This window comes from Phyllopteryx taeniolatus, chromosome 2 (assembly GCF_024500385.1).
Source record: "Phyllopteryx taeniolatus isolate TA_2022b chromosome 2, UOR_Ptae_1.2, whole genome shotgun sequence".
NCBI lineage: Eukaryota > Metazoa > Chordata > Actinopteri > Syngnathiformes > Syngnathidae > Phyllopteryx > Phyllopteryx taeniolatus.
The window spans coordinates 8,909,479-8,931,919 of record NC_084503.1 but is presented as its reverse complement, the minus strand read 5'-3'; the positions used below and the strand labels follow the sequence as shown (position 1 = coordinate 8,931,919).

Sequence of the window (22,441 nt, the reverse complement as noted above, 5' to 3'; positions counted from 1 at the left end):
CACTTGTGCGCAACGGCCGTCAGTGTGTTCAACATGTGACATGTTATGTATGTGACATGTTATTTCAGTCCGAAATCGAAAATTCACTTATTGTCTATTTCTTGGACTTCTTGCCAAAATTTTGGTGCATCACTAAAAGCTACAGTATAGTCTCCTGGCACATTAATCACATTTGTCTTATATTGGTTGAAAGGATAATGAACATTTTTCAATCCATTCCTCTTTGAATGCTGATTTTCACTGTCCACTTTTTTACCAGGGAACCTGGGACATGCCATTTTTGTGCAATCTAGGCTCCTACACCAGGCAAAGTGTCAAAAATATGCTATTTGCTCCAAAAATGAATGTTAAAAATTGCACTCGCAGCAGTGAACCCTGAGTGACCCAATACCAGACTCTGTGTTTTGTTGGCATGACGACAAGTTCCGGTATAGACGTGCTGACCCAATCAAAACACATACAATGCGGTATTTGCGGCGCTCCCCTCAGCCTCTGTTGGCAAGAAAGCACACTGTGCTGTGTTTAGTGTGAAAAGGCCTTACAGTTCGTGGGTAACGCTGGCTACACATTGAGGGCTTAGGATCTAAACATCTTGTTTAGTCAAGTCACCAAAAATCTAAGACATGCTGAAAATCCTGGCATGTTGTGGCTTGACTGTTTGTCACGATCAGTATTATCATGGACAGTATTATATAGCACTAACCCCTTACTTGCACTATTCAAGTGTGTAAATCGATTCATAATTGTCTGCGTTTCAATGCATATACAGTGGAACATCGATTTAAAGGACTAACAGGGATGACAATAGATCTTCTGCCATCATGGCCGCCACATCAATACAATGCCTGGAAACGTTAATTCCGATATCCGTTAAATCTGGGTCCGTTAAATCAAGGTTCAACTGTACACAATTTTATTATGGAAATAGCTTTAGTAAAATAAAATGTTTTTCTGGAGACATTTTTTAGTATATTTTGTTTCTACTGTCTGTTTAAGTCAGTGATATAAAGCTCAGGTTTGATAATTAGTTTAACAGGTGAGCCTCCTTAAAAGGAAAGTTACTTGATGTAACTTGTTCCACATTATTAAACTGTTTGAGCATGATGGAGAACATGAAGGCTTTCTGCTGATTAAAAACAAGGAATATTCCAATGCCTTGCAAAGGAATGAAAACACCTGTTTAATAATTATCCATTTTAATGTGACTCAGAGATGTAGCAAGCAGGTATTTGAAGCTGTTGGTCTCTTTGGGGTCCTAAGAATCTCTCCATGCAGGATCAACCAATAGCTTGCAGTCATGACTAAAGCTATATTTCAGCCGCCCTGAACTGATCTTACGAGGAGAATATCTTGCAGTGGGCTCAGAAATACTGTGCTTTCTGAATGATGTTTTGGGTAGAAATAATGGTGTGAGAGATGGTAGGCTCATTTAGAGCGCCCGAAGATGTCAAAATGACCTCTACAAAATATGCAGTTTCTAACTCCACATAAATTAATCTCATACAAGACAACACACCGACCCACACTTCAAAAAAATAGCTTTGGAGCCTTAGCTGCAATGGGTATAGAGTAAGGATTAAACGATGGCTGGGGCTACAATATTTCAGCAGCGCAACTAGGAGGCCACATATGCCCCTTTCCTATTGTACCGGTTCTACCCCCAACCAGCCTCGCTCCCCCCAATGTGGTCACTTCTCCATTACACTTTTTCGTGGCTGAGCGATCACAATGGACAATGGCACCGCTTTTCAGAACCTCCTCCGACCTGGATCTAAAACGCAGCCGAGGAGGGCCGTGACGTAACCGTCATCTGATTGGCCAACAGATGTAGGAGTTTCTTTAAGCACGGTGACTTGTCACTTTCACAATCATGGCGTCTAAAGGCTGCCGCAAACCGAGCGACGCCGCTGAACCAGACTGAACTGTCACGTACTGTGCGTGATTAGGAGACTGTTTTCATGAGTGGCCGATCAGTCTGCCACTGGTTTTACCGCAATTAAAAATTTGAATTGCAGAGTTAACGTCGCCGCAGATACAGTACGCTTTCCCTCACGGGGAAAACACAATTCTGGGTTTAGCAAGCCGCGCCACATCAAGCCATATAAATAGTATATAAAGCATCAAATAGTGTTTTACATCAATACTTGACTATATTCATAATGTATAATGTACCTGTGGTGGAAAAAGCAAAGCTTGTGACGCGAATGTACACAAGCAGCTTTTATTCTGTGGTCGACTGAGGTGGTGTGGGCATTTTTGTCCAGACTGTCAGAAGATGAAACATGTGTCAGATGGAAGGCGTGACAAGAAACAAGCACATCACCCTCTTGATCGCACCCCAATCCCTCCCATTTTTGATTGGTGCCTGTTGTAATGGAAAAGCAACGGACCCAGGCCAGGCCAAGCAAGCCGGAGGAGAGCGGGCCCAGGACGTTCTGGAACTTGTACTGGAAAAGCGGCAATAGGACCATACAATTCCCAATCAGATGTAAGACAAAAATTCCACTTTAAATGTGACAAAATACTGTCTGTGCATGACTTTTTATTGAACCAATGTGCATCACATTATCTAATTATTGCATTATAGTTTGGTATTGTAGTATCCAATTCCAATTCAACCCCTTAGCCTTTGCCCTTCGTCTTACCCCTTCCCCTTAGCCCTTCGGTTGGAGGGCCAAGATGGAGGGGTAAATGGCCCTATGAATTGGGACGACACGTTAACACCCCTTACCTCCTGCTGGCGCAGGAGACGCAACATTGTTTACATTTCCAAGATGCCATCTTGTGCCAAATGAATGTTAATATTATAAATTGTTTTTTTAATTGTATTGTAAAATTGTTTAGAATTTGTTCTACCATGTGACAAGGTGCATACATTTCTAAATGTCATCTTTATCTACTGTAGAAACACATTTGTAGAAAGAACATATTTTGACAAACTTCGTTTATGGCCTAACGTCAGCCAATACATAACACCAACAACAACCAAAACACATAACCAAACATTTGTTAACACACAAAAATGAAAAAAATCTCAGAATAGAATAGAAAACAACATTATTGTCACTGTCACAGGACCAATGAGTTAGGCACGGTGGGCGACTGGTTAGCATATCTGCCTCATAGTTCTGAGGACCAGGGTTAAAAAAAAAAAAAAATGTGGTTTGGGTCTGAGGGAATCCCGCGGGCCACCGCAAGAATTTTTATTTGTACATAAATTAAGCTATCTTGAGGACTCTGAAGAGTACAATAAGGCGAAATAAAATGTTTTTCAAAAGTAGTCTTCCAAAAAATTACTTGAGTAAAAAGTACACAGTGAAAATTACTCAAGTACTGAGTAACTTTAGATTTTTTTAACCACATGAACATCAATCAAATAAAAAAATAAAATGTGAATGTGCAAATTCCAATGATGTCGTGTGTGTGTGTGTGTGTATGCACAGCCAAAACTACAACAAAACATCTGCAATTTATTGCAAGGTGTTTTCTCAAGTTATAAGTGGGCTGAAATATCTACGTTTGGGCAGACAGTGCCAGACAAATACTACAATACATGAAAGCTGTTGTTTTTGTTTGTCAAAATGTAAACATGACGAGTAGGGCGCCGTTGCCTTCATGTAATGACAACCTTCCCAACATCCATCCATCCATTTTCTGAGCCACTTCTCCTCACTAGGGTCGCGGGCGTGTTGGAGCCTATCCCAGCTGTAATCGGGCAGGAGGCGGGGTACACCCTGAACTGGTTGCCAGCCACACACATACAATCAAACAACCATTCGCACTCACAGTCACACCTACGGGCAATTTTAGAGTCTCCAATTAATACATGTTTTTGGGATGTGGGAGGAAAACCGGAGTGCCCGGAGAAAACCCATTCAGGCACGGGGAGAACATGCAAACTCCACACAAGCGGGGCCGGGGATTGAACCCGGGTCCTCAGAACTGTGATGCTGACGCTCTAACCAGCCGGCCACCGTGCCACCCCTTCCCAACATGCTGGGCACAAATGCACAACGATCAGCCGGGCTGGCTTATCTAGTGTTAATACCTACGCCCGGGAAGCCCAAAAGAAGACGCTGTATGTCACTAGACTTAAACGTCACTAACTCTTAAATTGAATTGGAGCAAACAGAGCCCAATGTGAAAATCTTGCGCACGAAATAGTTGATAAATAAGCAATAATTGATAAATAAGAGTAGCGAGCGATATTTAGATCTTTGTAACAGAGTAAAAGTACCGTTACTTCTTCTTACTACTTCTGTTTTTCTGGTCTCATCAACTCCTGTGACTTATCCAAAGCAGCTACCGTGCGCACAGGTGGAACTTCAGGCCGATGCGCTCGCATATGTTCAGAAATTACATGTGTGTGTGGATGGTGGATGTGTGGAATGGATCTAGCTGCCAACATTCAAGGAGTACGAAACAGCCTATGACGACAGCAACAGCGACCCCCCTAGCCCCACCCCCCTAGGAAAAACCCATCTGATCTATACGATTCACGTAAATGGCCTATTCTAAGTTCAAAACGGCGAACTTCGCCAAAAGCCGACTGATTTGCATGTATAATGGCACGAATTAATTATTATAATTATTATTACCCCTCAAACTAATTTTGTGCATTTTTTTCCAAAAACTGTAGCATTATACTGTTGCTGCATGTCACTCAAAATCCCCAAATTAATAGGCCGACTCAATCACTTGTATGACAGTGTAGTATAGGGCACGAAAGCTCACTGTGCTTTGTTAAAGGAGCCCTGGTGCATCTCCCCTGTCCTGCTGCTTGTCCTAGCAACTATACGCCTTTGCAATACTATTAACCGTGTTAAATATGTCCATGTTTTTGGAGAACACGCAGGACACAATGGGTTAGGCGCTGCCAGGCCCACTGGGAGAAAATTAGGGTTCATCGTCTAGCCCAAGGACACTTGGACATTCAGTTGTAGCCGGGATTTGAACCAGTGGCCCTTTGGTCACTGGACAACCCGCTCTACCTACTGAGCCACAGCCGCCCACCAAGTGAACAACCTGTGGAAGCGCTACAAAGCGCTGTCTTCTAGTGGTGAATGCATGGTGAAGAAAGCATTTTCATAATGTTCCAAAATCAATCAAGGGGCCACAAAAAATTGGAAAATGGGGAAAAAAACTTTCACATTTTATAAATGTATGCCACCATCTACAGGTTATGAAAAAGCTGTACACTTTCATTGAAATATGCTACCGCCACCTAGAGGTTATGAAAAAGGTGTACACTTTCATTCAAGTATCCCACTGCCACCTAGAGGTTATGAAAAAGGTGTAGCCTACACTTTCATTCCAATATGACAGGGGTACATATGACTGCATATGTACAGTTGTGCTAAAACATTTACATACCCAGGCAGAATTTGTGAATTTCTTTTTTTTTTTAATAAATACGACTGATGACTGAACAATAATCATCATTCATTTCTTTATGGTTATGTTTTGTTTAATAATGTTTTTTCTGAAATCCTTGACAGTTTAATTTGAATCCCATTAAAATAAAATTAAATGTGTTTCAACTGGTCATGTTTTCTTTAAAGAATTGTACACATCTTACAAATTCTGACTGGGTAATCAAACATGAGCACAACTGCGTTTTCTCATTTACCAAATTTCCTAATTTTGTGGGTTTTATGAGCCCAAATTATGTAAAAAATAAACAAATAAATACTTGAAATTGTTTCAATTGTGGGCCCTGAATCAATCTATGAAAGTTTAACTTTTTGAATGGAATTATGGAAAAAACTTGATATTGATGATGATATTCGATTTTTTTTTTTTTTTTGGGAACAGGTCTGTATTCTAGATTTAGTTTTGAATGAGGGAAATCACAAAAGCTTGATTTAAAGAAAGGATTCATTTGACTCCAGCCCCAGGGATGTTCACTTTTCAATCCACCTTCAAGATAAGCATGTAGCAGCATGACAAATATGCACACAGGACTTGATTTGCTTCCGCACAAAAGCTAATATCAAGACATATGTTAAAGCATCACAGATGCATGCAAATGATCAAGAAAACAAATCACAAGAACTGACAAGACAACGTGCCAGATTTTCACGTTAATAGGTGCAGACTATTAAGAAGGCAAGAATGATCATCTTCATTAGAGATCCACTAAACTGCTTCACAGAAGTCACCTAACATGACATAAAGACAGAAAAAAAGCATCCAGAATTTAGAAATGAAGCAGCACCCTGCCCTCCTCCTCCATTTTCACTCTCAAATTGGTCTTCTTACATTTCATTGCCAGATCTCTCTAGGACCTGTGTGGGCCCCTGAAATCCAACAAGGATCATATTGCCCTTCCTCTGCATTCCCAACTGCACTTGCATACACTGCATCATTACATGGCGGATCCATGCCAGAACGCTTAGCGTCCCTATGATCAATGTCCTGTCTACATTTACCCAGTGATTCAGTTAATGTATAGAGAACAGCCTGATATTGCTTTTCCCTACTCAGGTAGTGCAACCAGTACTGTGGATCTGCCACCACTTGTACTCGACAGGTCACATTCCTAAGCAAATTTTAGTATATTCAGCGTGTTAATCTACCGATTTTTGAAATCACACAGAATAGGAGCGTATGGAAAGGCTGCATGACTGTCCCGCTTCCTCCCTCCCTCATTTTCTGGCTGCTTTGCTCATCAAGGACCTTGGCTTGTCCCTGCTAAAATAGATTGAAGCGGACACTTCAAATGCAGCTGAATTGCTAAATATCAATCCCATGTGCTGTTTATTCATGTAGAGAGGAATGTGAAAAACAAACAATTAGCAGACCTACTTTGATAAAATGGAAACATCACATTCTTAACATTAAACTAAAATTGTAATATCTTAAATCCAGGTATATTAGCTAGCGGATATGGTATTACATAGTTTTAAAATGCACTGTGAGAAACTGTAAAATTGTTGGCACATTGTAATGGTAAAATATGTTCATAACTTAATCATTGGCAGATAAGGTGTTGAATGTAGCTGCCGTATTCCCGTCAAACACTTGCCACTGTTCTCAAAAACAAAAGGAAGCACTGTGCCTGCGTGGGTTTTCTCCGGGCACTCCGGTTTCCTCCCACATCCCAAAAACATGCATGGTAGGTTAATTGAAGACTCTAAATTGCCCGTAGGTGTGAATGTGAGTGCGAATGGTTGTTCGTTTGTATGTGCCCTGCGATTGGCTGGCAACCAGTTCAGAGTGTACACTGCCTCCTGCCCGATGATAGCTGGGAAAGGCTCCAGGACGCCCGCGACCCTGGTGAGGAGAAGCGGCTCAGAAAAAGGATGGATGGATGATGTAAAACTTTTTTTGTCCCTTTACCTAACAAAAAGAGAGCAAAAGATTGTGACAAAAACACAAAACTGGAAAATTATTCCGTGACAATGCAAACTAAAGGAAAATACGTACAATAATACTACTTGTACAATCAGACGGCATGTAAGACAGACAACATGACTTTCTGAAACTTGACATCACGTAAATTTTCACAACCTCTCACATGCTATTTATCATGTATTGATGAAAAGTGTTGCAAAGTGGTTCTTCCCAGTAGTCTTCAGCTACCATAATTTCCCGTGTATAATGCGCATCTCCCCCCCCCCCAAAAAAAATTGTCAAAAGTCAATAGTGCGCATTATACATGGGTACAGGGCAGTAGTTCTTAACCTGGGTTCGATCGAACCACAGGAGTTTGGTGAGGCAGTCGCTAGGGTTCAATGGAGGACTCGACACACACTGTGTGTGCATGCGTGCATGTATCCATAAAACCCTTTTTAGACTGCTTTTGAATGCCGTGTTCATGCGGTTAAAAACGCTGCGTCAAGTTGGGCGCCTCGAGTGGAATGCTTTGTGGTTGTTTTTTGTTGTTGTTTTTTTTTTTTTTTAAAACTATCTTTATTTAACAACATTTCAACAATACACGAGTTGAGAAACACTGCTGTGGCGTCAGACAGTGCAGCCACTAAAAAACTTTTTTTTGTGTGTGTGAAATTCAAGTTTTGTTGGCTTTGTTCTTTTAACAATGATTTTGTGTGCAACTGATGCGTGGTTCATTTTGTGCATGACCTGGATGACTGAGAAACTACACAGACAATAAAATATATACTTGTTTTGAATTTGAAATAAATATTTTATTTTTCAAATTAAGAAGGGTTCCGTAACTCCAACAAGGCTAAGAACCACTGGTATAGGGGAAAATGGAAAAAACACAGATTGGCGTTCCCGTCGATCCACCTCGCGAATGTACGCTCCCTACCCAACAAAATGGACGAGCTACATCTTCTGTTAAAGACCAGTAAAGACTTTGGACGTTCCGCGGCCATGTGCTTCACGGAGACCTGGCTTTGCGACGCTGTACCCGATGGCGCCGTCATGCTTCCCGGCTTCCACATTCATCGAGCGGACCGCGACACGGAATCATCGGGGAAAACAAAGGGCGGCGGGATATGCTTCTATATCAACGAAAAATGGTGTAGGGACGTCACGGTGCTCAGCACACACTGCAGCCCGCATTTGGAGTCGCTATTTTTAAACTGTAAACCATTCTGCTCGCCACGTGAGTTCGCATTATTCATACTGGCTGGAGTCTACATACCACCTCAAGCTAACACGAACGCCGCACTGCTAACGCTCGCCGAACAAGTCAACAAAATAAAAAAGCAGTAATTTCCAACCTTTATGGAGGCAACTAACATATTTTACAATTGAAAAATCTCACGCCACACTAACAAACAAAAATGTCACAAAAGTGGATACTTTAATTACTGTATTTACTTCCTGCCATCTAATAGAAGACCATTCATTTATTCTGTCTGTCACTATGCCTCACTGGCATAAATAGAGGAACAAAGATACATTATTTATTGTAAATATAATTTTTTGAGCAATTAAGTACACAAGTATATACAGTAAATGAACAGGTCATTTAAATAGACACATTCCTCCAACTAGTGATCGGATCGATGATCGGTTGTTGTTTTTTTAAACTCGCTGATCGATGATCGGCCCCAAAAATCCTGATCGTGTAAAGCCTAGATATAAAGAACACCAATTCAAATGTTCATTTTAGTTTATGCTCAAAAAGTGTGGGAGCTTTTCAGACTGAGCAGAAAGGCGAACGCAGGTGCTTGTCATATTAAAGGACGATTTTGTTTAGTGTAGGCCAACAGCTAAGCCCTGTGAGACATATGGCCAGTGTACTACTATCTGATCTGCAAGTGGCTACATTGAGTCATCTACTGTAGGTGGAAAAAAAATATTTGCGATTGATGTTTGGTACTGGCACATCAAGTTCCACACAGCAGACACGTTTGTTTGGTTTTGCCGCTGCTGCGCACCTGCACAGTGTGAAGGAAGGGAGGAGGGGACACTACAATGCACACATTCTAGGCTCCAAAGTACGAGCTGTGGGCGATCGTTTTTTGTGACCAGCGATGAAGAGCATTGATCGACATATGCCGATCACATAACTTTTCTACAGAAATCGGCTGTCGATCATGATCGATCGGAGCACCAGTAATAAAAACTCTGAAAAGATCTCAATTGTTGCTTCTCAGTATCAGCTACGGTTTAACAGCGATACAAGTCAGGCACTTTGGGGGTTAAAGTCAAAGCAGAACAGAAATAGCTGGCACGAAACTGTCTTAACAGGACGATAGATAAAAAGTGTTCAGACGTCATAGAGGCTAAGACTGTTAATAATTTCCTTTCACAGGTCCTCCTTTTTGACTAACGGACTTTTTTCACCTCTGCTTACCAAGAACAAATGTATTAGTCATTTTAAAATGTATCGCGTTCACCAGTGGCGAGGCAGGAAAGCTGCACAGCCAAACTACATGACCCCTGATACCACACCACCTCCCTTCTCCTCAGTCAGAGAACACATAACAGACTGAGATAGGAGTGCTAAGTTTGCCTTTTGATACTTCCAATGCACAAAAGTAGACAGAACTCCAATAAACTAAGTACAGTACATACCTTCTAAAGGAGTGTTTACATCTCAAGTTTCTAATCTGCTTCTAGTGACATTGCAATTCCTAAAACAAATGCAAGAACGCAATCCTTTGTGGGCTTCAACTCTATTATGATTTATTCTAACAATCTACTAACAGACAATGACAAAGGAGTACCAACATTAAGCGACAACACCTTCTTTAGCAGACCACTATTCCAAGTTTGTACAAAAACAGACCATTAAGCGCTCAGGATTGTGTGTTGCATGTATGCAGTAATAAGTCAGACTTCTTATTCTGCGTTTACACCAAACTCAAGTAAGAAGTAGTAAGTAACGAAATTTTGCTTCGCCTCGCGTCGCTCTCTTGAGTTTGATCGCGGGAGTAAAAAATACATAAATGGGCATTTGCTTCATTAGCGCTGTAAACGCGTAAGAGGAAGGGCTTCTCCTCCGGGAGACAAAGACAGCATTTCCTCCTGCCACACGCGAGCAGCAATGAATGACAATTTGACCTGTATTGTGGCTCTGTAGTTGTTGGGGAAGTCCAACGTCTTCGGAATGCCAAACACTGTCATGCTTGGCTCCACAACAGCATCCAGAGGTGCACGCAGCTTGGTGAATTTCACCGCCTTCTCCAGGAGCTGCTTCTGGATGACTACAGCTTCCAGTGCTACTAACTGTGCCCACTTTGACAACATGTTGGCTCGAATCGGTCCCAGGATTTCCCTACCAACTACTAAACTACAGCCGTTCCATCTCAGCTGCGGAGCACCTGTCCATTTGTCTCCGATGAGTGGCAGTTTCGTGTCATTATTAATTGGTGTGTCACAAAAAATTCATATTCACTACTGAGTCACACACTACAGATTTTAAATAAATTAAGCAATCTGAAAGACTCTGAAGAGTACAATAAGGCAAAATATTTTTTTCTTCACGCAGAAAAACTTTTATTTACACCGCTCAAGTACATGTTGATGTACAAATTTAAGATTAAAATTACATTTGCCGCATTTCTTTGCTTTTTTTGCTTTGGCCTCCAATTTGCGCCAGGCCATACCTGCACCTGATGCTTGCTGCAAGCTGTGCCACATGAATAGAATCCTCCGCTTTAAGCACTCTTATTCTGGAAAAGAATTGACTAAAATCAGTCTGTTTCACTATGACCAACTTCAAAGGCTAATCCCAAATGCATCCTCCAGGAAAATACTAAATTCAATATTTTCTGTTATTAGTGGCCATTTCTGAATTTGAAGTTAGTTCATTCTGTGTTGTGACAATCTCTAACATCCCTCCGTCGCTTAATACATTTAACATTAACATCCGTAAACTAATTAGTTAATTGTAAGTGCGTTTCCTAATTAATACAAGATGTACTAGCGGATCAACTCTTGTCGCCGATGTCATGTGTGCTTCGCGGTTCCGCTGGGACCGCAACCAGGGCCACGATCCGCAGCATCTCAACGCGAAAATGCAAAAGACCAGTGCAACAAATACAACACTGGCTGATCTGATGAGCAGAAATGTTGCTTAAACGTAAGAGTAGCAATAGAGAATGTCCGCTCCAGAGGTGGGTAGAGTAGCCTAACATTATACTCAAGTAAGAGTACTGTTACTTGACAATAATGTGACTCAAGTAAAAAGTAGTCCTCCAAAAAAAATACTTGACTAAGAGTAAACAGTACACAGTGATATAATTACTCAAGTACAGAGTAAATAGCACAAACAAAAAAATAAAAAAGAAAAGAAAACATTTACAATTTACTGCACAGTGTTTTCTCAAGTTATAAGTGAGCTGAAATATCCACGTTTGGGCAGACAGTGCCAGACAAATACTACAATACATGAAAGCTGTTTTTGTTCATCTAAATGTAAGCAAGAGTAGCGCGCCGTTGCCTCAATGGTAACGACGACCTTCCCAAAATGGTGATCATTCAGGCATGACGATCAGCCGGGCTGGTTTATCTAGCGTTAATACTTATGCCCGGAAAGCCCAATAGAAGACGACGTGTGAGGTCATGTGACTTTCTTTTGTCGTTTGATTGGTGAACTAGACTTAAACGGCACTAGCGCTTAAATTATATTGGCGCAAACAACGCCCAATGCGGCAGTCGAAGTCATAGTCTCACGCACGAAATAGTTAAGTAATAATTGATAAATAAAAGTAGCGAGCGACATTTAGATCATTGTAACCGAGTAAAAGTATCGTTACCGCTAGCTGTCAGCGATCAAGGAGTATGAAACAGCCTATCACGACGGCACCAGGTTTTGGTGCTTCTGGCGGTATAGGCAGAGGTCAATTCCTGCTGGAAGATTAAATCTGCATCTCCATACAGATCCTCACCAAAAGGAATCATCAAGTCCTCTAAAACATTCTGGTAGACCATTGCGATGACCTTGGGTTTAAGAAAGCAGAGTTTACCAACACTTGCACTGGACATTGCACCCCAGATCATGACTGACTGTGGATATTTCACACTGGACCTCAAGCAGCTTGGGTTCTGTTCTTCAACCGTCTTCCTCCAAACCCTTGAACCTTGATTCCCGAATGAAAGGCAGACTTTACTTTCATCAGAAAAGAGGATTTTGGACCACTGGTCAACAGTCCAGTCCTTCTCCTTGGCCCAGTTGAGACGCTTCCTACGTTGGCTCAGTAGTGGCTTTACCCGAGGAACCCGACAGTTGTATCCCACCTCCCAGATGCATCAGAATGTGTTGGTTTTTGAAGCTGTGACTCCCGTCTCATTCCACTCGTTCTGGAGCTCTGCTTGATTCTTGAATCTTGTCTGTTTGATAATCAGCTGAAACCCACGATCATCTCTTTTCCTGGTACATCTTCTCCTGCCACATTTTGTCCTTCTACTAGACTTTCCATCGATATGCTTGGACACAGCACTCTGTGAACAGCCAGTCTCCTTAGCTATGACCTTTTGTGGCTTACCCATCCTATGGATGGTATCAATGATGGTCTTCTGGCCAGTTGTCAAGTTTGCACTCTTCCCCATATTGAACCATCGCAACTGAGACAATTGAACCAAAGTGAAGCAGTTTAATGCAGGTGCTTTGAGTTTAGTAGATGATTAGTGTGTGACACTCAGTTTAAAACATTTATGGTCTGCAAAATTGGGGCTGATTTCTTCACAGTATTCTAAATTTTTGATTTCCTGATTTTGTGGGTTTTATGAGCTGGAAGCCCAAATTATGTAAAAATAAACAAATAAATACTTAAATTGTTTTTAAATTGTGGGCCCTGAATCTATAATCTATGCACGTATAACTTTTTGAATGGAATTATGGAAATAAACTTTTCCATGATATTTTTATTTTTTGGAAAGGATCTGTACTCATTTGTTGGGAGCACCGCGATATTCCCTGATGTGGCAACAACAATTTGGGGCGGTCTCATGGATGACTTCATGGCTGTGCCCACCACAGAGGAGTGGAAGAAAATTGCTGAGAGGTTTGAGGAGCAATGGGATTTTCCTCTCTGCTGTGGAGCACTGGGTGGGAAGCACATGGTCCTCCAAGCCCCTGCCAACTCCGGATCCTAGTTCTACAACTTAAGAGCCAGCCACACATACTTCAAAATATTCCTGCAATATTACTTTATCAGCATCATAATTAGTGCATCTGTTTGTATACACGTCAACAATTCATTTGCATATCATAATGAACATTGTCTGCTTATTTATTTTATCCATATGTTGTATTTAATTGATTGTAATATATTGTGAGGCAATAAAGCATCACTTTTGGAATAGCTTCACTGTCTAATGTATGGACTGCATTTAGGAGGTAACCAAACAAAACTAATTGTACACAGCAGTATAATAATACTGAAATAAACCTGACAATGACGTGATATCATGACATAAGGTAAGGCACATAAGGTTGTTTACGCATGTACTAATTATTTTTGTCTAAACAATGGAAAGGACAAAAAAAAAAGTAAAGTGGATTTATTGTCAAATATATATAATAACTAAACATTCATCTAGAACAAAATAATTTAAAAAATAAAATAAAATTTAAGTATAAAAGCCTGAATCCTTGCTGGAAAAGATTGCCAGCCGGACATTACTGATCCAATTGGTCCGAATTTAGAGTAAATGTGCTCTCTTCATACATTAATTTATTAATTTGAAATTTTATAAATTCCTTCCAAGGAAGGAATCATGCTTGTCATGAACAGTGAATCCACGTGGTGAGGTCGTGGTGGAGGAACGTTTGTATGCTCCTTCAGGAGACGAAGAAGATGCTCAATTCCTCAGCTCCTTTTGCATTTTCCTGTATGAAATGGAAACGACATTTTGTGATACAAAGCAGCTTGTAAAGGTTATGTTTTTTTTATTATATCAATAATGCATTTTATTTTGGGTGCTTTTCATGTCACCTACACGGGATTAAACCAACAATTCTAAAATGAATACATTAATAATAAAATACAACAACAAGGTACAAAAGAATCAATTATAGATAAGTAGTTAAACCCAAACCAGTTATAATGAATATAACTTAAAATATTGAAATTGAAGCCCAGAGAGAAAAAAAATTAATAAAAAATTAACCCAAAAGGAAAAGTATGGAATACAGTAATACCGATTGTGAAAAGCATACCATAATTTCTTATACAGGTAGTACACTTGTAGCCTATAAAATTGAATCCAAATGTTTTATGTACATACCCCCAGGCAGTCTTTGAGGTGGGGCAGAGGCAGCAGCCTTCTGTTCTCCTTGACCCTCCTCCAGCTCTCCCTCATCTGTCTGATAAAGTTAATCTGTAAATAGAAATAAATAAAGAGTGTGTATCTGTGTAATTAGGTGGCCGGTGGTTGTGCTAAAGCTTTGCCTAATGCTATTGCTAGTTTGGTTCACAGTTCAACAGCTGTAAACAAGTAAATGAATAAATTCACTTACCAGGTATGCCAGTTTTCTTCCTTCATAATTTTCCAAGCCTGCTCCTTTGCATGGTCCTGGTACTGATAACATGTCACGTCAAACAGCTCAGGGTGTCCACGGACTGCTACAATCACCTCCATTTTCCTCTACTCAACAACTGTACAGGACTCCGTGTGTGACGTAGTCCATTCTCGATGCTGATTGGCTGTCACCACGCAACCGTCGCTTGTAGTTCAACTTTCCCAACTTCGAGCGAACCGGCGAAGGAGGTGAATTTTCACGTGTCCGCAACACTCGTGCCGCGTCATACGCGCCTCCCGGCGCCTCTATTCGTGCGAACTGCATTTGCTTTCTGTGTAATCAAGCCACGTGAAACGCCCAAAACGTATCCGGTGTGAAGGCAGCATTAAGATTCTATACAGGTAACACATAATTTACCAATTCACTGACATCAGTCACAAAGTAAAGCAATCTTAAGATGATAACAAACATATTTGCTGTGAATACCTACAAATTGTTACAGGCTACATCACAGTTTTGCTTTTAAGCACAGGGTCAGTTTGTGCAGACGTGTTGCATTACTTAACTCTATGTACTCTTGTGTACTGCACACAGCTGCACAATATGTTAATACTTTGAAATATTTCAAATTTAGGTGAAGCATATCTGGCAAACAGAAGGAATAAGAACCACATTTTCAAGGGTTCTTCCTGCTGATAATCTCTCAAGAGATCATTTTCAGGGCTAATCATGGGACAACAACCAAGAACAGATTCTTCTTTACTGCGCCAATGTGCTGGTGTGGTGCTTTATTAAAGACTAATCAAAATCATTGACACTAAGATGCAGATTATGATCCTACTCCATCTGAGAGTTTCTATTCATACACACTTCAAGTTGCATTACAAGTTAATAATTTGCAGAGTTGAATTCTAAAGGCAGCAGACCATGAAATCTGCAAAATAAAATGTCAGTCTCAAATTTTTAGAGGCAATTGAAGTTGTCCGAGCTGAATATGGGCACTTTTAATAACTCAGAATCCCCGCTTTTCAGTACATTACCTTTTCTACCATCAAGGCATACGGTACAAATTGCCAATCGTGTTCTGTGGGTTTATGGTGGTCATTTGGATAACTTTGAAATATAACATAACCACACCCACAGTATAAGATAACAATCAGAGTGTATGCACTGACATGCAGAAGGCTGAGTAAATCATTTAACACATTAGGTATCACCATGAAGTGAATTGTTTGAATAAGCTTTACTGTGAAAGCAAAAATATAAACAAAAAAAAAAAAGCTTTAAATCTGAATAGGCCCCAAGACAAGAAATACATCTAAGCTCAGCAGAATCGGAGATGACAAAAAAACGTGCATTTTATCCTTCACATGAACAAATGCTTGTTGGAGACATTAGCACTGAGAGAAAGCGCTCTTGCAGCTGCAATATGTCTCACTAATCCATCACGATCCCCAAACCCCAGCACTCCACGTACAAAAGGCAGAGGGAGTGGTAGAGGACAACTAAAGTTCAAGACACTCGGAGAACAAATGTGGAAAGACAGCGAGTGGGTACAAACAACCTCACATTGCTAAGAGTTTCTGCTGCATATTTAAGTAGCTTAGTGTTAAATCTACCAAAGTGTGGCGAAATAACCATGAGCATGCACATAAGAAGTTCACATAATCATGCAAACAACATCAGCAAGACAAAACAAACACCCAAGTGCTTGCAAAGACAGTGATATCATGTGAAAACTCTGCTTCTTGTTAAGATTGCAATGCGAGACTGAATAATACACAGGAGCCTTTTCACAAAGCAAAAACTGTGGAGAGAGAAAAAATAAAATAAATAAATAAATAAAAAACTAACTCCAAAGAGTACGCCTAGTGTGACATCATGTCTTGATGGACTGGTATATAAATTCACTTCCTCTGTTTACTTTTCCGAAAACATTCCTAACAATGGTGACTTCAATTAGACTAGTGTTGTTTCTGCTGAAAAGGGACGAAAGCTGAATTTCTTTTAAGAATTTAACGCACTGTAAAAGTCTGTCTTCACAATGATTATGATGTTCAGTTTTGATTTACACTGCCATAGTTAATTTGTATTTATGATTGTGGTTGCATGTTGTATACAGCTTACAGTAAGATTGTTGTAGTTTCTGAGCACTATTATCTTTATAAAAATATATGCTTCATACAGCTCTCCTATTGGATCACATAAAGTTTTAGTACGGTATGTCCAAAGTCCAGCCCGCAGGTCACATCTAGCTGGCCCACATCCCTGTTTTTACCAGCCAGAGGAATTTTCTGAAGGCAATATAAATACAAATAATTAATTAATAATGGCTCATGCAGTCTTAGATTTTTTTTTCCCCCTGGTATCAGTGGTGATAATTTTGTGGCCAGCTGGTTTATCATTAGTTTAATTCCTAACAAGGCAGTGCCACTGAAGTGTTCTCAATGTCGGTACCAAGGTGGTTAAACAAGTTAATGAATAAACCCAAGAAGTTGTGAAACAAACTGGAAAGCTTCCTTCCTGCCATAATCATCAATAGTATCTGTTGTGTAAAACACAACTGCCAATTGTGCCCCTTTTTACAACCATGAGATACCTATCAAATGACAATGAGTAAAGTTTGAAAAATGACTGGTGGTGAGTGTGTAAGATGGATACAAACTTGAATTTTGGTTGTTAATTCACATGGAACAACAAGGCACAGCTGAATACTGCACTTGCTGAGTTAGATAATCAAACAGCTAAATAAAAAAGACCTTTGCAGCATTTTTAATGAAGTATAATCAATCATTACTCTAAATCCCATGGTAAATCAAATGACTGTCAGAAAACACCAGTCAGAAAGATTCTCAATAACAATATGCTTATTAACATGTTTATGGTTTACTATAGCGTAGGACTGGACTGCATCAAACAGATCTGTTTCTCTAGTGTTTACCATCTGGCACAGCTAGTAAGGCAACCAAAATATTAGCAAACCCTCTCACTATGCCACAGGGCAGTTCTACATTACCACACTAATATATGTTGAGTAGTTAACATTATTAGCATTATCTTTGCAAAGGTACTGTTTTGAAACAAGTCTTACAAAGAATCACATTAGCTTGTACAAGTGAACCTAATGTGACCAACGAGTGTGTATGGCTGTGGATGCATATTTCCAATACTTTTCCGACAGTTCACGTTTGTCATCATATTCCTCTATATCCCGAAGCACAATCATTGCAAAACGCATATGTAAAACTATTTTCTCAGTGTTGCTGTTGCAATGGAAAGTTGGCAGTTGACCAACCTCGCACAGGAAACCCTGAAGATGTGGAAAAAAAAAAAATCGACACATAACTAAGAGGCACTTGCAAACACCACCACTGGAGCTTTGTGTCAATTGTGTCCTTTGTGGTGCGCGTAGCCAGTGCTTTCGGTGTTGATCAAATGTGCTTGGGGCTTGTATTTTGGTGTGGACGTGAGGGCAAACTTACAGGTAGTAGGTGAAAGGACTGAGGGCAGCCGGGACCGTGGTCAGTCCTCTCCCGGAGCAGTCGGCACCTCCATCTTCATCGCAGCTGCATGAGGGGGAACAAACAGCCGGGGTCGACTGTCCTTGACCGGTGGCTCCAGGACGAAGAAAACACCACAGACACATCCAGAACAAACCCGAAGGCATTTCCCCAACGTAGCTTTAGGTGACTCCAATTGAAAAACAAAACAAAAAACCGGAGCCTTTGTTTGTGGTCTTATCGACGTCGACCTCTCATGTGGTGTGAAGCCGTATCAAGTTAAGCTTTCGCGGGCTTTGTAATAATAATTAAAAAAATATATAATAAATGGACGTTATATTGGGAGTCACTGTTAAAAAACCGACATGGTCCTCGAAGACGTGCGATGTGCCTTGCTGAAAGACAATTACACACTGCCTGTGCGTCGCTTCAGTCGTGAAGAAAATAAAGTTGTAGTGCTGGCGACAGCCGCGGTAGCCTACCTTACTGCCCCATTAACTAACCACAAACCGAGCGGCGCTCGTTCGTGCCAAAAAGCTCAAATCAATCGTTTGCCGTCCTGCTTTGCTTTCCACCGCTCGCCGCCGTTTCCTTTCCTTCACGCTCGGCTCCTAATGCTCCTAAATCCTGATATCAACAGCATGCGTGAAGCTCTGCAGGCAGTTTACTGGACAACCTGGAGCAGTGGGCCCTGCCTGCTTGCCTGCCTGCCTGCCTGTCTGCCTGTGTCACACTGAAAGCTGCACCGTGTGCCTTTACGCTCCTTTTAGGCAGCTTCAATCCTAACCTAAATTCACTATTGGGAAATACCGTACACATGCCATAATAGGAACTCCCAGTGGTCGTGATCGGGTGTAAGGAACTCATTATATTTAAGATTGATTTGTTCTATGTAGATAACTTAATGTGCCACCAGCTCTTTCTTTCCACTATGTATTTCATATTTAACACAGATCTGTGATTCAGTTGTGCTTGTTACGGCTTGTCTCTAAGGCACAGGTGTCAAACTCAAAGTGAAAGCAAATCATGTGTGTCAATGTCCATAATGCTTCTCTTCAATTCTGTACCCAAATTTCAAATTCTCATGTGTATTTAATAATAACATTGAGATCTTGCATGCATTTTTGTCACCAAACCCCCCCCCCCCTTTTTTTATTACAGTAACTTGCACAATAGTTGAACAAACTATTATCCTTATGATTTCAAAACTAGTTATCCATCAATTCGTTATTCATATGTAATACGATGATGAGGCAATTATACATAAGGTTTCACATTCATAAGAGCCCTCTGAGGGAAACCATAACTACAATCTGGCCCGCATCAAAAATGAGTTTGAGACACTTGCTATCAGGGGTCGCCACAGCCAATCACTTGCCTAATTTGCACCAGATAGCTTGCTGATGCAATCATCCCTTTTCTTTTTTCTTTTTCTTTTTTTTGTCCGGGCTGCATGAAAGGCAGCGGCAGCATGTACGTCACTATCAGTGTGTTAACTTGTCTTATAATTTTTCCGATGCTAAACCCCTGTTTACATGATGACTTGGTGCAGTGGTGTCCAAACGACGGTCCAGGAGCCATTTGTGACCCACTGTCTGTTTTAACTGAAATTAACAACAACGTCCATTTGCCTGCCTTGTACTACTTAATCTCTACACTGGACAAGGCAGTAGAAGAGAAGAACAAATTTGTTCTCATGTCACACTTGTTTTCCACCAATCACATCATTCAGCAAGACATGCTTCAGAATGGTGATTGTGTGCTCCAATTTCTGCTCTGTCTGGTCAGCTTAGTACAGAGAGCACTTGTTTTGGTTCGGAATTTGGAGATATGGTTCTCCTACTGCTGGGGCAGATTTAATGTGTTGTATTATTTTTGTATTATTATGCTTTTTATGTATCCGTAGCACTTTTCTATTGGGATACGGGGTCACTGGCCACACAAAAATCCTAGACGTTTCACTATATACACTTAGCTGTTTTCTTTTTAAATAAACGTGTAAGAAATATAAAAAGCATATCAAATTGCTTAACCTAGAAGCTTGAGAAAGGATATCCAAAACATTTGACCCAAGTCATACAGTTTAAAGGCAATGGTACCAAATACTAATTAAATGTATGTACACTTCTTTGAAGAAAGTAATTAAAAATTGGCCCAAAACGTCCTCTCATTATTCTGGCATTTAGGAAACAGAAATAATTTTGGTAATCCTTACTGCCCAAAAACAGGAAAGGTTTAGTCTGATTTGGTGTCAGACACTAAGGGGAAAAAAGTGTGTCTTTTAACTGTATTTACCCAAAAATGATCATGGCTTGTTTTTGGCATATTAAATAAATTAAAAGTGAAAAATGTCAGTGGCCCTTGCACAAAGACACCACACTTAGAGACAATAAAGAAACAAAAACACCACCGTTTTCTCCTAACTCTAAACCACGCCAAGATAGTTTTGGTTGCCAGCCAATCGCAGGGCACATATAAACAAACAACCATTCACACTCAAATTCACACCTACGGGCTATTTAGAGTCTTCAATGAACCTACCATGCATGTTTTTGGGATGTGGGTGGAAACCGAAGTACCCAGAGAAACCCCACGCAGGCACGGGCAGAACATGCAAACTCCACACATGCGAGGCTGGGATTTGAACCATGGTCCTCAGAACTGTGAGGCAGATGGGCTAACCAGTCTCGCACCTTGCCGCCAATTGCAAATCATCCTTTCAGAAAACAGAAATAGGAATTCCTCAAGGTACCACCCTTGGCCCCAGTCTATATATCAATAACCTCCCGGATATCTGTCCAGAAGTCAGTTTGCAAATGTATGTTGACGCGAGAGTTGTTCATGTGTCTTGTACACAGTCACAGTCAGTCAAAACTTGACAGAAAGCCCGAAAAAGATTTCCACATGGCTAAAAGAGACCTCCCTTACTCTTAACACCAAGAAAACCAAGTGTATTTCTTTTTCCATCCAAAAAAACAAAACAAAACAAAAAACAGGTACCCTCCTTCAGGTTCAAATAAATTGAGAACCCATTGACCAGGTACCAGAGGAGAAATATTTAGGAATAATTCTAGACTCACAGTTTAATTTCAAAAGTCAATTTGAAAGTGGCGGCACGGTGAACGACTGGTTAGCACATCCGCCTCACAGTTCTGGGGACTGGGGTTCAAATCCCAGCCCCGCCTGTGTAGACTTTGCATGTTCTCCCCGTGCCTGCGTGGGTTTTCTCCGGGTACTTCGGTTTCCTCCCACATCCCAAAGACATGCAGGGTAGGTTAATTGAATACTCGAAATTGCCCGTAGGTGTGAATGTGAGTGCGAATGGTTGTTTGTTTATATGTGAACAGTTCAGGGTGTACCCCGCCTCTTGCCCAAATATAGCTGGGAAATGCTCCAGCATGCCCATCTAACTAACTAACTAGCAACTAACTACCCCTACAAAAAAGAAACTAATTCCTGGATGCTCCAGCATCAGAACGGAACTCATTTCTCATGTCTTCATGCCCATCTCTGTGTCTTCTGTATATAGTTTTTCCTTCCTCTTATAGTACTTTGTGCTGCGAATTACATACATGCATCGGGCGACTGTGTTACATTTGGTCAACTTTTTTTTTTGTATCTGGCCCTATTGAAATACACCTATTCATTAAATCATTCATTCTTTGATTTTTCTGTATATGGTGTCACAATTTCAGAATCTGAATCATCTTTATTTGCCAAGTATGTCCAAAAACACACACAAGGAATTTTTCTCCGGTAATTGGGGTCGCTCTAGTACGACAACAGACAGTCAATTGACAGAGAACACTTTTGAGACATAAAGAGATTGACAAAACAGTCATTGAGCAATAAAGGGTTGCTAGTTATCTGGTAATGCCGGTACAATTTTTTATTTAGTTATTTATTTTTTTGACAATTGTGCAAAAAGATGCAGAGTCCTCTAGCACTTAGAGCAGTTCGAAAGACTAATAGAGCAATCGTCCGGTGCAATGACCATTGTGCAAAGGGCGCCGAGACTTCAAGCGAGTAGTGCGATAACCTGGGACAATGT

General features: G+C 40.7%; 1 protein-coding gene across 3 annotated transcripts in view; it reads right to left on the bottom strand.

Moving 5' to 3' along the window:
* lgr4 (leucine-rich repeat containing G protein-coupled receptor 4) overlaps positions 1-19,153 on the bottom strand; it is a 77,825-nt gene extending 58,672 nt beyond the window's left edge. For 2 of the 3 annotated variants that reach the window (XM_061758847.1, XM_061758838.1), the window contains exon 1: positions 18,373-19,153. In XM_061758847.1, the coding sequence (XP_061614831.1) occupies positions 18,373-18,557 (185 nt within the window). In that variant the 5' untranslated portion in view covers positions 18,558-19,153. The remainder of the gene's footprint in view (positions 1-18,372) is intronic. The other variant, XM_061758828.1, reaches the window with a different exon arrangement.
* Between the last annotated feature and the right edge of the window lie 3,288 nt (positions 19,154-22,441).